General features: G+C 42.4%; 2 protein-coding genes across 48 annotated transcripts in view; one reads left to right on the top strand and one right to left on the bottom strand.

The window, feature by feature from the left end:
• Positions 1 to 9: 9 nt before the first annotated feature.
• On the top strand, positions 10 to 6554 carry Exosc8 (exosome component 8). 2 transcript variants are annotated; one of them, NM_001399221.1, is made up of 11 exons: positions 25 to 65; positions 732 to 768; positions 877 to 940; positions 1273 to 1346; positions 2291 to 2336; positions 2957 to 3062; positions 3153 to 3198; positions 3983 to 4079; positions 5366 to 5486; positions 5950 to 6056; positions 6337 to 6554. In NM_001399221.1, the coding sequence occupies exons 1-11, from the start codon at positions 49 to 51 to the stop codon at positions 6450 to 6452; spliced, it is 831 nt and encodes a 276-aa protein (NP_001386150.1). In that variant the 5' UTR covers positions 25 to 48; the 3' UTR covers positions 6453 to 6554. The 2 variants fall into 2 exon arrangements, with proteins under 2 accessions (XP_038957937.1, NP_001386150.1); XM_039102009.2 differs by lacking the exons at positions 5950 to 6056; positions 6337 to 6554 and having other exon boundaries at positions 10 to 65; positions 4169 to 5431.
• Positions 6466 to 15532, bottom strand: part of Supt20h (SPT20 homolog, SAGA complex component) — a 33178-nt gene continuing 24111 nt past the window's right edge. For 20 of the 46 annotated variants that reach the window (XM_008760996.4, XM_006232338.5, XM_039102603.2 and 17 more), the window contains 5 exons: positions 14267 to 14322; positions 12047 to 12166; positions 9053 to 9158; positions 7570 to 7673; positions 6466 to 6899 (listed from right to left, as the gene is read on the bottom strand). In XM_008760996.4, the coding sequence (XP_008759218.1) occupies positions 6762 to 6899; positions 7570 to 7673; positions 9053 to 9158; positions 12047 to 12166; positions 14267 to 14322 (524 nt within the window). In that variant the 3' untranslated portion in view covers positions 6466 to 6761. Of the gene's footprint in view, positions 6900 to 7547; positions 7674 to 9052; positions 9159 to 12046; positions 12167 to 14266; positions 14323 to 15532 lie in introns of all 46 variants that reach the window. The other 26 variants (NR_172645.1, XM_063282086.1, XM_063282089.1 and 23 more) reach the window with 5 other exon arrangements.

Below are 15532 nucleotides of genomic sequence, written 5' to 3'. Positions count from 1 at the left end.
GAGGGCGCAGGCGCAGAGGGCTGCGCAGGCGCAGTGCGAGCAGGAAAAATGGCGGCCGGGTTCAAGTGAGTGGTAGCGCGCGCAAAAGAGGCCCTGGTGCGGGTGTTGCGCGTGTTGGCGGACTGGGAATCCTGAGGGCTGCGGGAGGGCTCTGCCCATTGAGGCGCTGAGGGACAGCACATCCAGGACGACCCTGACCTCTTAACCGAGCGCAACGCCGCTCTCAACGCAGTGCCGCCTTCGGAAGGGACTGAAACCTTTGGGGGCGCTCTGATTAGACCCAAAGCTGCCCGCCCACTCGTGCAAACCTTAAACTCGTGTCTGCGAGTGCGTGCACTTATACCTGCTGTAACTTTTGGCCGCGTGTAGTTGATGTGGACAAACGGAGCTCCAGTAATTGTAAAAATACACTCTTCCGTGGTAAATTTGTAGACACTGGCAAATGCGGCTTACGGAGTGAAGTCACGCTAAGTTCCCCGCTTCAGAGCAAACGTGATGTGACTGACACCCAGGATAACCCTCTTCTAAGTGTGCCAAGGGCCTCCATTCCTTTTGGCACAGTTAAGGTCGCCGCTGAAAACTGGTTGCTACTATATGGCTTTTGTAAATATGGTTAACACAGTTTCAAAAGCCCGAACTTGTCGGGATTGGTGTCTCAACCACCACACTCTTAAATTCTGGGTTTACGCTTTAGGATGCACTGACTCAGACACATTTTAAACATGTTTCAGAACTGTGGAACCGCTGGAGTATTACAGGAGATTTCTGGTGAGTAGAGGTGATTTCGTACTTTAGAGCATGTGTTTTCTGCAGCCTAAGAAATATATTTATGTATTATATAATACATAAATAATCTGCTTCCTTATAAACATTTAGAAAGAAAACTGCCGTCCAGATGGAAGAGAACTTGGTGAATTCAGAACCACAACTGTCAACATAGGTGAGGATAAGCTTCATTTCAGTTGGGTGGGACAGCCCCCACCTTTATTTATCCTTGGTGCCAAATAGTTTCCCGCCAGCTCTGCTATGTCTAAGACATTTGGTGTTAAGAGATTTTTATCATCACACCAACCTTGTAGTTGATCCAAACGTTAGTTCAGATTTGGAGACAGAAGGGAAAAATTAAGAACGTTAAGTAGTAATACGGCCTGAACTTGTCGAGACAACTGAAAGATTTAAACTACTTTGTAGGAGGCTTTGTGCTTATTTTCTTCTTTTTTTTCTTTAATTCTTTTTTTTTTTCTTAAATAAATATGGTGTTTACCTTTCCAGGTTCGATCAGTACAGCGGATGGCTCTGCTCTAGTGAAGCTGGGGAACACCACAGTCATTTGTGGAGTTAAAGCAGTAGGTTTCCTGTATGGCTGTAAGCGTCGGAATTCCAAATTAGCCTCATGCTTAGGAGTGGCTCTTAATCGGGCTGATATTTAGAATGATATTCCATCAAGTTTGTTTTTTTAAACATGTGCGCATCATTAATTCTTTATAAGGCAAATAATCAAACCTGAATCCTCACTACTGCATACTGAAGATTTTGGCAATGTTGTTTTTGAAATTGAGATTGTTTTGTGATCCCATTTAGCCACTGATAGATTTTAATCGTCAGTCACACAGGAGTAGTGAGTGTCTGCTGACCTTTTTAGGTGTTCTACAGATTTACCAATCTCTGCCCCTACGTAGAAGGTAGGCAGAGTCTAATGACAAAAGCTGCGCTTTCTCATGTTACCCTGAGCAACTCTCCTCGTTTAGGTTTGTGGTTAAGCTGAAGTGATAAGGATCAGAGCTCATACTCTTTGCCAGGTTTCTATCTGAGACTTACTGGCACTGTCTCACTTGGGCGCCCCTGGGAGTAGGCAGGTACTGCTTATCTGTCCGTGTGTCAGCAGAGAAATATGAAAGATAAGTAACTCGCCCAGTCTCTCAGTCTGTTGTGTGGATCTGCAGGCACTGGGCTAGTTATTGCTATATTCCTCACTTCTGGCCACTACTAACTCCCTGGCCTGGTTGTGTATCACTTGGGGATTAAATTCAGATTTCAGCTGCTGAACAAGTCACAAAGAGTGGGCATAATCCCACCGATCCTGGTTGATGAGCAGCAGAGTTTGATTATACTGTCCTTTAACCCCCCTGGGAGCCATTGGGAAGGCAGTGCCAGCATCCTTAGGGCCCCTGCCAGATGCTCAACGTAATCTAACTGGCTGAAGTGGTCTTTGGTACAGCCTCTGTGAATGGCCAGAATATCATCGTGTTGAGTGGCTTCTCTCACTGGAATATATTATTTGCTTTTGTAGGAATTTGCAGCACCACCAGTAGATGCCCCTGATAGAGGATATGTCGGTGAGTTAAATAGTCTTAAAATTTTAACAAATAATCGAGTAAGTTGAAAGCTAACTTGTGATGAAATAGATAGCAGTTCCCAGTGCTCAGAAATAGAACGCCCCCACCCCTCACCCACAAAGCTTTGTGCTTATGAGAAGATAGCAGAGGGGACATCACATGAACTTCACTTCCAACCCTGTGTGGACAGTTTTTATTTACATACTCGGTTGCCCTAATTCAAGGAAGCATCATTGCAGATTAAAATCCTGCCTGCACTCTATTTAAAGTACTGGACAATATTTTTGGTCTTGGATTATCTTTTCCATAAAGTGGGAAGCAACATTTAAATCTTTAATAGTTGGATGTGAGCAGAGGACTTTCCTACTACAGACTGAGGTATCTGAGGGAAGAAACTCAAGAAACTATGAAGCCTGTGGTTGTTTTTAAGCACTGTGCAAAACATTAAGTGTAATATTTTCCTCTGAGCTTGGCAATCTGAGAAGACTAATTCTAACACTGCCATGTTTAACACCTGAAGAGTCTACCCGTGGCTAATCCCCTGTACTGTGAAGCAGTTCCTTTACCAGTTGCCCCAGCTGTGGGTAAAGTTGAGTTCACAGCTGCAGTGTCTCTTTCAGTCCCTAATGTGGACCTACCACCGCTGTGTTCATCGAGGTTTCGGACTGGACCTCCTGGAGAAGAGGCTCAAGTAACCAGCCAGTTCATTGCAGATGTCATTGAGAAGTAAGACTGTTAGGATAAAAGTTTAACCACCGTTCGTTATCATGTGTGTTTTGCCTTCACATTTATTGTGTTCTTTATCATTAAATCAAGCTCACAGATAATTAAGAAAGAGGACTTATGCATTTCTCCAGGGAAGGTAAGAACAGATTCTCAAGTGGCTGTGTGGTCTAATGTGGTTGTGGGAATTAATCAACCTTAAACCCTGAGATTTTAGAGTTTAGAAGGAATTCTGTAGAAGTTCATTTTACTCTGTATTGGTCTAAATTAACAATTGTGTCATAAATCTTTTCCAGCTGGGTTTTATTTAGTTTAATGAGATAGTCACACTGTGTACCCAGCTGGTCTTTTACCTCCTCCTTCCCAGCCTCCCAAATGCTGGGATTACAGGTGTGTGCCATCCTGTCCAGTTATCAGATAGCATGTCTGGGGAGCTAAGTTTTCTTTCTCTCCCTCTCCCGCCCCCACCCCTCTGTTGCTAGTTAAAAAAAAAAAAAAATGCTTTTATCCTTTACAGCAGATCAGGTTTTGCTTACGCTGATATTTATGGATAGCACATAGTATGTTCCTACATTGGTTTCCCTTGCAGATTTATAGGGCTATTACTATAAAATCTTTGTTACACAGTAGGGAGCAGATATTATAGTTAACATAGCAGCAAGAATAAAACTTCCTCTTTGCACCTCTGGCTCTATTCAGGGGTGTAGTCAGGTCTGTCTCTTGTAGATTTGCTAGTCACAGCCCAGCTTTCCTAACCTGACCTGACCACTTTGACTTCCTACTTAAAGGTTTAAGGAAAAAAAGAGATCTTAGACTTTCAAGACTAGTTTTCTCTAACCAATGGTTCTGTAATTCTTCAATTAATTGAGGAAAAAGCACTATGGTGTTATCAGGTCTAATTTCTTCTGTGTCAATTATTTTAGCTTGCTTGGGTTCTATACTGTGACCTTATTTGCCTAGACTACGATGGGAACATTTTGGATGCCTGCACATTTGCTTTGTTAGCAGCTTTAAAGAATGGTAAGCAACCTTAATAAAGACTATTTTCCTACAAATAGAGTCCAGCTGGTCCTTACCTACTCTTCCCCTCCCAAATGCTGGGGTTACAGGTGTGTGCCATCCTGTCTGGGAGCTGGAGTGAACTCGGAAGTGGCTGTGTGGTCCAACATGGTAGAATTTAAAGGTTTTTATGGACGTCTTGTATCATTCACGATATTTGAATTGTGAGACAGAGTATGCCATAGCCCAGGGCGCCCTTGAACTTTTGATCCTTCTGTCTCAACAATATTACCAGCATTTGGGAGGCTAAGCATGAACTGCCTTGCCCAGGTTATTTTCCCAAGTTAGTCAGCTCTACAGGGTTTTCTAAAAATGTACTTCTGGGTTTTATATTCTTTTAGATCTATAGCCTCCTAGATTGACTCTCTGCCCCAGTAGTCACTGGGGCAGGAGTCCTTCCCAGAATCCACTAACTCGATAGTACTTTGACTGTAATCCAGGTGGTTCATGCAGACTGGCCACAGATATCGCCTCTGATAGTGGTGCTTCCTGGTAAGGCCCAGGCCACTTGATATGACTTAGCATTTCACTTGTGAGCATTCTGCTCATTCTACATTGTTGACTTGATGATAAAACTAAGCCAGGCATGGCTGTGCATGCTCGTAATCACTACATGGGACGAGAGGAAGATGGCAGCTTTGAGGCCAGTTAGACTACAGAACAGGGTCCAGCTAATTCAGAGTGGAAGATAGTTACTAGTGATATGTGTATCCATCCAGTCTGCTTGCTTCCTCTGTAACAGTGCCAAAGAGCAGCTCTTACTGCTTCAAGAGTGTGGGTGAGCAAATGAGTGTTATGAAATAGGAGACACTTCAAGACTACACACCTTCAATCCCAGCACTCAGGAAGCAGAGGCAGGTTCTTTGAGGCAGTTTGGTTTATAGCATGAGTTCCAGAGTTCCAGGACAGCCCAGGAGCCCAGGAGGACACAGAGAAGACCCGTCTCAGGGAAAATAAAACAAGGCAAAAGTCGGCTTGGCTGGATCATAAGATACTCTGTAAAGCGGTTTTCCTCTTCATATTCACCTCAATTGTTATGACATACGTAACAAAACTCCTGAATCTAGGGGAGTAGCACACAACTCTTATCCCAGAGTGAATCTGGAAGCCAGATGGACTACACAGTGAGATCCTGTCAAAGCAGTCAGTAGTTGTTATGGCTAAGCTACACTGAGGGAAAGTTAAGAAAGCATAGAAACGAAGCTGTACATCAGACCCACTTTACATGTGTTCTTACCTTTCTCCAGTACAGTTGCCTGAAGTTACTATAAATGAAGAAACTGCTTTAGCGGAAGTCAATTTAAAGAAGAAAAGTTATTTGAATGTTAGAGCAAACCCAGTTGCTACTTCATTTGCTGTGTTTGATGAGTAAGTTAATCCAATGTAACGTTCTGGGTTCTAAGTTAAGGCCTTGGTATTTAGCTGTCTTCACGAGAACAAGCTGTCCCCAGGCCCTAAATTGCGATTTGAGCCGTGCCCTGCAGTTCCTTTGGTCAGACCTTCCACGCATAGACATCCTGATGTATAGGAAAACTTGTGCTCGCTCACCTTACTTGCCCCTAGGTTTCCTTATGCCTTTTTCCAGGTGGTGAGGGGGAATCTTTAGGGCTCCAGCATTTGCTGAGGAACTTAAGCTATTTTATTCCCAAATTGAAGAGAAAGGTATTTACAAGTATAGGACTGCTGGGCGCTGCTTCTGCTCTGGCTTCCTCCAGTCCTAAATTAGCTCTTCCAGACCCAGGCCAGAGCAGGCATGCCTTTTGGTACTGTTTGAAATTAGTCAGTTGCTAGAACTGATGCCTACTCCCCGCACCACACTTTTTTAATGTAGCACTTTGCTGATAGTCGATCCTACCGGGGAGGAGGAGCACCTGTCCACAGGAACCTTAACCGTAGTAATGGACGAGGAAGGCAAGCTGTGCTGTCTTCACAAGCCAGGTATGTGCTTTCCACTGCGTTTAAAACACTGTCCGGTACTGAGTGCAGTGCGGGGTGTTTGACTGTTTAGCTAAATAAAGTTTATGGACTTCTCTGCTGTTTTAAGTGTTGTGTATCGTTCTTAAAATTAGGACGTCTGTCCTCTGTAGGTCTTCCTAATAAAACTAACCCACATTCTTGAGTCCACAGCAATTTAGATGGTTTGATTTAAAAACAAAAATACCCCATTTGCCATGATTTTCAATTTTCATAAAACACCGAACATTGGCTGACTTTTCAGGTGGGAGTGGGCTGACTGGAGCTAAACTTCAGGACTGCATGAGTCGAGCAGTAACGAGACACAAAGAAGTGAGCAAACTACTGGATGAAGTAATTCAGAGCATGAAACACAAATGAACAGACGCCACGATTGTAAAACAGCTGTAAAAATTGTATTTGTTACACTGTGCACAGGCCTTTTATACTAAATAAATACCTAATTACATTCTTTGAAAGATATGTCTAGTACTTCTTACGTTATTTCTGTAATTGGTATGTACAGGAAAACATTGAACCATGTTTCCATGTAAGAATCACAGGGTTTTGCTTCTATATAAAGTGTGCACATATATCAATGTAAAATACTGACATCTTGGGGGAAATGAAGTAGAAATACAATTCTTTTCATTCAGTGGTCTTGTTTTATAAAAAAGAGAAAACAATTGCTCAGAATTTTGGAGTGGTTGGCATGCCTCTCTTCACTTTACTCTTTGACTGGCTGCCTGCCTGCCGGTGACGATGGAGCTGGGCTGTTTGTGCGGCGGCTGCTGCCATAGCCATTTGATGCTGCAAGAATCGCAACTGCTGCAAAGGGAGGGAAAGATCACGTTACGCTAGGTGCATGGGTGGAGTTGTTTCCCCAGGAGAAATGAGAACAGCCAGAGAAGGAGAAGGCAGGGTAACCAAGGGGACTGCCTGCCCAAACCAGGGCAGAGCAGGAGCCTGCTAAGGGCTTAGAGATTACATTATCCGTTACGTAGCCCTGGCAGTCCACACTGCAGTAATGCAGCAACTTCAATTACCATTTTGTTACAGTAATTCATAGCAAAATAAAGCCAACACTCAGTTGATCACAGTATGCAGACATCCTTTCCTAAAATAGTAGGAATATTTTTCTAAACATGTATGACATTTACTAACAGTAATACTTCCACAGTACAGAATTATAAAGTTAATTGGCACTTAAAACTCTCAAAATACAATGCACATTAAAAGGATGTGTGTGGAATGTGCCACCAAGACCTTAAGAAAGGATTTAAAATATAATTGTTATAAAATACACTTAGTGCTCCAAGTTGACTGGCATTTAACATGTCAGACGTCTAAATAAAATTGACTAGGTTACTGACCAATTGCTTCAGCCTTAACAGACAGGCAGTATAGAAACAGTATAGAGACAGCCCTATAGAAAGGCAGTGTACAGTACTTTTGGAGCCCAGTGTCTTAATTAACCAGAGTGAAGCTGCTGGATTACTTGTAGCTGCTGCTGCTGCTGCTGAAAGGCAGAGGAGAGCTGGAGTCTCTGCTGAGGAAGGGTTTGCTCTGGTCTGTTCTCGGCAGAGCCAAGCTGAGACAACACTACAGAGGGAGAAGGGGAAAGCAGGCCAGTCAAAAAGTTTGAAGGCAACCAAAGCTAGAAAAGGACAACACAGAAAATGAAAAACTAGAAGCAGTATAATTAACCTTACGTATCAAATCTTAAAGATTTCAGAATAAATCTAGTCTACTAATTAAGAGTATCGGTGATTCCAGGACATTCTAGCCATACAGAGGGAAGGGAGTTCACAAGCTAAGGTACTGTATTCCCTCGTCTATGACTCTTTTTGTTGTTGCCAGAGTCTCATCCCAGGTTGGCCTCAAACTCACTATTTAAAAGAGGTTGACCATGAAGTCCTGATTCTCTTCCCTCGGTTGTATTCAGTCATCTGCAGTGCTCAAGCACTCTAGCCTTAGCTACACCCTGCCTTCCTCCACAGCATCCTCTTTCATCACCATGGAAGTTGATATATGGACTTGGTCAAGAAGCCACCTTGATATGGCATTAAGTGGTAAGTTCTTTTAAAATCAGTGAGCCAGCAGAGGTGAACTGGAACAGGCAGTTGACAGGGCCATCCCAATCAGTCTATACCCTCAAATGCAGGCGACAGGCTGAAGACCTGGCTTCCGTGACTCAATTTTTCTGAAACCATACATATTCTCAAGATCTGTCTATAATTCTTTTCATAAATCATACAATGGCTATCTTAAAAGAATTGTAACTTCTGTGGCAGAGGCACATTAATTACACATCTGCATTAGGAAGTTCACTAGTTCTAAATTACAACTCTACTAAGAATTATTATCAAAACACAGATGTTGATAACTCCTACTAAGGGACATGTAAATTTGGAAGCCAAGTTATAGAAAGCTAGAGGCATAGTTAGCACACAGGGACAATTCACTGACTGATTTTAAAATTCCATAATGGCTTTTTAATGTTTTCTTTATAAAATTCTATCACATGGCTTATTCAAATAGGAATTCAATTCAATACAATGCTACTTTTGGTTTATTATTTCCTACTGAAAGTGGGAGCATTCAAGTTAGTTTCATCTTTATAAACAAGTAGCTCACATAATTTTGCTAATTATGAAGATTTAAGTCATTCATGTAACTGCAAACTGAGGAAAATTACGTAATCTAGGAAAATGTGGTCTCAGGTAATTAAGAAAGCCACTTACAGTACAAGTATGGAAAACTGCTTTGACAGCTTTATAGAAACTCAGAAAAATATGTAAAAGCTTGCCAGCTAACCATCCTAAAGAAACATGCATGTGAGTTCGAGCTTTGGTAATCAACTGCCAAATTTTTAAAGAAAAAGCTCTTGGCCAACTATTAAATATTTTACTGATTGCAAGTAGGGAAGGGTGAATAGTTTACACAATGAGCTCTCCATAGGAAGTCGGGGCGATACCTACCAGCTGCCTGTGACGGCGTAAAGCCTCCTACTCCAGTAAGATTAACAACAGCAGCTTGCTGCGCAGTTAAGGCTGGTTCTTGAGCAGCTAGCCCTTGTTCAGGACCCTAAGGAGGAAAAAAAAAAAAAGCAAATGGCTAGTGCAAAAAGAGTGAAACTTCCTGAGCCAGTGAAAAGACAGTTTTTCTCTCATGTACGAAGAAAAATAAACAGTAGCTTAGGATATGCTGAACACATGTAGAAGTAGCAAGAATTAAAGTATATGAAACCCAGTCCTCGGAATGAACAATAAACAACAAAACAATACCCCCTAAAATCAAAAACCCTGCCTCACCTCCAGAGCAATGCTACTGTGAAATAAACTCAAAAATGCAAAAACAGTGAGTGAGTCAGAATTACTCAACTCGATGATCTAGACGTTATTGGACCTGTGGCTCATGCTACAATCCCAATGCTTGGATCTAATGCAGGAGTATGAAGCTACCCTGGGCTACATGGTAAGGATCTGTTGCAAACCAACACACACACACACACACACACACACACACACACACACACACACAAAATTGGTTTTTAAGCCAACCCAAAGACAAACTTAATTTCAGGGCCTTCGGCAAAACAACTAAATAAGATTATAAGAGTTAAAATAATTCAGGCTGGAGAGAGAGTTCAGCAGCTAAGAGCACTGGCTGCTCTTCTTGGAGACTCACAGCTATTTGTAACTCCAGTTCCAGGGGACCCAACATCCTCTTCTGGCCTCTACATGTAACATGCAAGTACATGGTGCATAGATATACATACAAGCAAAACACCCACATACATAAAAATATTTTAACAAGATAGACTCTTGTCAGCCCTCTCAAGATCATATAAAGTCAAAGAGAGAAAGCATTGTAATAAATTGTAAGAAAGACAAAACTGCAGAACTCGTAAGAGGAAAATAAAGGAGAAAGGCTTTGTTGTTTGACTTGGCAATTATTTCTCCAATATGAAGCCAAAAGCACAGTGGGAGAGAGTAAACGTGTGTGCAGAATGTATCAGAACTGCATAGGCCGTGACCAGAGCCAGAGAGTAACCCAGAGTGGGAGGAGCTATTGGGAATTCTCATGATAAGTATGTACATATGTCTTCAACTGGACAACAGAAACAAACAACCTCGTTAGAAACATAGGCCAAGGATTTAGAAAGACTGTTTTTTCAAAGCTACAGAAACAAAGAAATGCAGAAAAGCTGTCCCACTCCATCAGCCTGGGAGATTCTCACCTTATACTCACTTAGACAGGAGCGCCTCAAAACAAAACTGGCTGAAACAGGAAGTGCAGGGGTAGAGCGCATGCCAACCTGCAGGAGGCCCTGAGTCTGACCCCTACCTACCAAAAGAAACTGAGCAAAACAAACAAATAACAAAACCCCAGGAGCAGAAGTTAGCAAGCCATCAGTGAGGATCTGGACGGTCTGTGACCCAGGTCCACACTGCTGGTGAGGATGTAACACAGTGCAGCAGGACAGTGAACACCATATGTTTTCTCCACAAAGTAAGAGCATTTCTGAGTACCAACAAGTTCTATTCACATATCCAAATGAATGATGTCTGGTGTCACAGTAAGAGACACAAAAGGACATTCGGAATAAGAACCCCCCTCCCTGCATGATGCACTCAGGATGGTTAAGATAGAAACACAGCACACACTATGGTGGCTGCCAATGTTTAGCTGGGGTGGTGGTGCATGCCTTGCCAGAACTAGGGAGGCAGAGGTAGGAGGATCTCTGAGGCCAGCCTAGTCTACAGAGCAAGCTCCAGGACAGCCAGGGCTGTTACACAGAGGAAACCCAGTCTCAAACAAAACAAACAAGTTTCAATTTTGCAAGATAAAGATTCTTTGTGCAATTATGTGAATGTACCCAATACCATCAAATGTAAACTTAAATAGGCAAATGGGCAGGTTCACACCAAGGTGCTGGGGACGACTGCTCAGGTCCAAGCTATGTTGCAATACAGAGTAAGAGTTTGCCTCAAAAACAGTCACAACAAAAAGCTCCCACAGTAACCTTCCATCCAGGGAAGGCACTTGTCCCCAAGGTTGACCCCAGAACCCAAGAGTAGAAGAAGGACAGGCCCTCTTCCCAGCAGTTCTCTGACCTCACATACACCATAACCCACACATGGACAGAAAGAAGATAAGCAACATTTGTTTTTAAAAAGCGAAAGAATGCCTAGGAAGCGCAAGGCCCTGGGTTCGGTCCCCAGCTCCGAAAAAAAGAACAACAACAACAACAACAACAACAACAACAACAACAACAACAACAAAAAGCGAAAGAAAGACAACTAGACATCTTCTCACCAAAGCAACCCCCTTAGTTTGAAAAAGTTTTCAACATGTCTTCTCTGAGAATCCTAGAGGATGGTTCCATCCACTGAAGACCTGAAGGAAAGCTAGGCAAGAGGGTGGCTGGGCAGTCTTCAGCATCAGCTGAGACACTCAAGCTGGGACCCAGGAATAAGTGTGCTTAGTCTCCCGAATGAGTCTCCAGACTATTCAAAGTTCAGGCACACTTCTCCCTTTCTCCCCAGACTTGAGTTTACTGGTTTATTTAATTACACCCTCTTCCCACTGCCCAATAGTCCCAACAACACAGACAGATCTATTACAACAGCAATACAGTTCTACAAACAGAAGATAATAGGCTGGTCAGAAAAGACACTGTGAGGTGGGGTCACCAGCCACTGCCATTCACTGGCTGTGTGACACTTGGCAAAATGGATGCCTCCATTCAAAACAGCTGTGATTAGAATAACTGGCAGCTACTAATGTTGGTAAAGAGAAACAACTCTGGAACTATTTCTTCCAACAAATTAAAACAGGAGAAATATGAAAAGTCCTAAGATCTATAGTGAACACACACACACACACACACACACACACACACACACACACACACACGCACGCACGCACGCACGCGCGCGCACGCACGCGCGCGCTAACAAATCCCATACCTGCTCCTCTGGCTGTTGGGAACCTGAAGCTGTAGGCTGCTGAGGTGGTTGTATAAAATGAGAGAGATGCGGTTGCTGCTGTTGCTGCTGGGTGTTAAAAATGAGTGAACCACCAGGAAGCTATTCAGAATTTAAACAAGAATTAGCTGCCTTTCCATTGTTCTCATGTGAAGTATTTAAATTTCCTTAAAAACATTCATGGATAATTTAGTGGGAGTCAGGCACTCTTTGACTCTGAAGAAACAGCTGAGAACAGTGAGAGAGGGTGGAGATGGGACTCAGCTGCTGGGTCTGCCTGTAGCACTTCCACAGAGGAGCAAACAAAACAAGGTTCCTGGCCTTCATCAGGTTATGCACAGAGATTATGTTTAAGTCCTGCTACTTTTTGGTGTATATATATTTCCAAATACAAATCTTCCTGATTCAAGTTAATAGCTATCCAAATTAACATCTATCACTTCTTATGGATCAGCATAAAAGATCACTGCATGTGCTATGAACTGAACAAACTAACTGGACATATGGACACACTGTGGTGCTAGTATGCCTAGCACTTGGCAGGCTAAGGCAAGGGAGGGTTCAAAGCCAACCTGAACTTCACAAGCTGTCCCTATCTCAAAAGTTAAAGGGGTATGTATGTTTCAGAAATGTGTGTAACACAACCCAGCCCCCAAATTTGTTCTAGTCTTGCCAACAGCCCTAAAAATTACCACTTAATATAACAGGGAAAGAAACTCTAGGGTTGGTCAGAGTGAGCCTTTACTGTTGCTCTTATTCTGGATCCAATTTAAATTTAAAGATAGCAACCTTTGGTTAAGAAAGCTAAACCCGGGGTTGGGGATTTAGCTCAGTGGTAGAGCGCTTGCCTAGCAAGCGCAAGGCCCTGGGTTCGGTCCCCAGCTCCGAAAAAACAAAAACAAAAACAAGAAAGCTAAACCCACTAACTGTGACATAGCCCAGGCTCAGGGTTTCTGCTTCACCAGTAGACAAGGTCTTTGTCTTCGTTCCTTTTTATCTCTGTCATAGAAGACTTCTTAAGGCACATGTTAACACAACATGAAGGAAAGTAACTGTAAATAAAGCAATGCCACCTCTAGTTGTGTGCACATTATCAGTGATGGCTATGCAACTGATCTATCTGCAGGTATCCAGGTACAGAAAGTTCTAGTTCACAGCAGACTTCCCAATCAGTTATGACTGCATATGAGGCTAGCTGATGTGGCAGGTACTGCTATTCCCCAGTAACCTTCAGCTCTGCATTATCATCTGACCTTCATCTTCAGGTCTATCTTTAAGTTCTCTGTGGACAACTATCCATTTTCCAAATCACTAGCTCAAAGGACTGTGGAGAAGAGGGTAAAGCAAGTTGAGAGTAACAGTAGAAAAGTGCAAAAGAACTAGCAAACATCTAATAGTATGTAGAGCACACACTCCAAGTGGAGGGAGGAAGAAAGAGGACCAGCACGGAAGGAGCATGTTAGGAAGAGGGATGAACGTTAAGTATGGAAAAGAACGTGTCAAAATGTCATTCTGAAACCCATTATTTTATATATTTATATTCTTTTTATAACTACAAAGATTTACACATAAAGAAGGGGATGTGGAAGAAGACAGGGTAACAGATAAGTAATCACAAGCGACGGAAGGTCCAGCAAGTAAAAGAGCTATCACGGGACCCAGCGTATTCCATTTAGTTCTCCTCTCTCTCTTGCACTGCTAGGCCCTCAACCCAAGGCCTTCCCCATGAGAAGCAGGTTCATTTTCTGTTGCTTTATGGATACGGTGACATAGCAATGTAAAAAAGGCAAGGCCTCACCATCAGGTCTATATTAGACCCAACAAACATTTACAGAATGATTGTTATCTGTCACTGTATTAAGAAAGCATCGTCATCCTTGGAGAAAATAATGCATTCCCACGTTTTGACACCATCATGCACAAAAACCAACAGGACACACATCTACCACTCTCATAGGTGGTGCCTTTCCAGGAACTCTCTTTGGGGCAGCTACTCGACTAGGCAGGGAGTAAAGACAATGAAAGCCCTGTCTACACAACACCCTTTATTATTATTTTTTACACGTAACTACATAAAGGTAGCACTACATAAGCCCTTAGAAGATTCTGGATAAACTTCAAAAGCTGACATGTATAAATACACATTGTTCTCTAAAAATCAAAATATAAAAATTTAAATCAAAAGTATTGTTTCAGGTTTACCTGGAGTAGATTTAAAGGCCTGAGACTTGAAGTATTTTTTAAACCAAATGGGATACCTGTTAAATAAAATTAATGGTTATAATGAGAAAGTATCACAAATGAAAATTTATACCTCAATGTGTGAAAAGACATTACTGTCCTTTCTCCAAATGACTATTACACATAATTTTAAAACACATGTACAAAAGAACCATTTTATTATTTGTCAATATTGACATTGTATTAAAATATGTGAGGCAGTACATATAAACTATATTCTACATTTTAAAGACATCTTCACTTCTCTTATTGAAAAAAGTCACCTGGGATTATGTATACACCATGATGGTGACAAAACTACCACCACTGTGCAAGCACATCTTAACTGTCACTTCCTCACATTCCTCAGCTACATCAAAAACTGCTAAATTTTGCATACAAAATATCAATCACCAAAATGTTAAAAGAACAAACCCACTCCTGTGTGTGTGTGTGAGAGAGAGAGAGAGAGAGAGAGAGAGAGAGAGAGAGAGAGCGCGAGCGCGCAACATTAGGCTATACTGGCCTGTTAATTCTGAATTTAAAGAAAAACAAAAGAGCAGGTAATAGTACTTGCCACCTGAGTGCAACCCCAGGGCCCACGTGGTGAAGGGCTGATGAGATGCCTGGAGGCTGACTCTGACCTTGAGCCACCTATGCTCACACATACAGATGTAAAAACCATTATTGGCAGGCTGGACACTGTAGTTTGTTGACGTTGATCTCAAAGTATGTACAAATTAGCCAGTGTGGTGGTGAGAGCCTTTCATCCCAGCACTCAGGAGGCAGAGGAGGTGGATCTCTGAGTTCAAGGCCAGTTTAAAGAGAGTTCTAGAACAGCCAAAGCTATAAAGACAGACCTTGTCTCAAAAGCCCCCTTCTGGCCTCTTCAAAAAGTGTGTGAAATTTTTGTCCACATCAATCTGAATACAGACTCAAACTTATCTAGTAAAGTGGCTTGTGCCTATAATCACAAGATTTGGGAGGAAGAAGTGGGAAATCTCATAAACAACAACATATGTAACAGACGTAGTCCTCTGTTCAATTGTTATCTACAGAAAGAGATGCAGAGAATTTGTATGTGATATCATCAGAGGCTTATACAAGAAACTGAGAACGCCTCAGGTGGGCCCCATGTAGGAACGAGTCCCTGGGGAGAGAGGGCTGAGATTTTACTGCTGTGCATCTGTGTTTGGCATCCACTTAGTGTCTCATGGTGGCAGAGCTTACAAAGGGGTATGACCTCTG

The sequence above is a fragment of the Rattus norvegicus genome, chromosome 2 (assembly GCF_036323735.1).
Source record: "Rattus norvegicus strain BN/NHsdMcwi chromosome 2, GRCr8, whole genome shotgun sequence".
Lineage (NCBI taxonomy): Eukaryota > Metazoa > Chordata > Mammalia > Rodentia > Muridae > Rattus > Rattus norvegicus.
This window is presented reverse-complemented; position numbering and strand designations above follow the sequence as displayed.

Coding starts and splice junctions, on each gene's coding strand:
- Exosc8 (NM_001399221.1), top strand. Junction 3,063..3,152: donor ATTGCAGATGTCATTGAGAA/GTAAGACTGTTA, acceptor CATTAAATCAAG/CTCACAGATAATTAAGAAAG. Junction 4,080..5,365: donor GTTAGCAGCTTTAAAGAATG/GTAAGCAACCTT, acceptor ACCTTTCTCCAG/TACAGTTGCCTGAAGTTACT.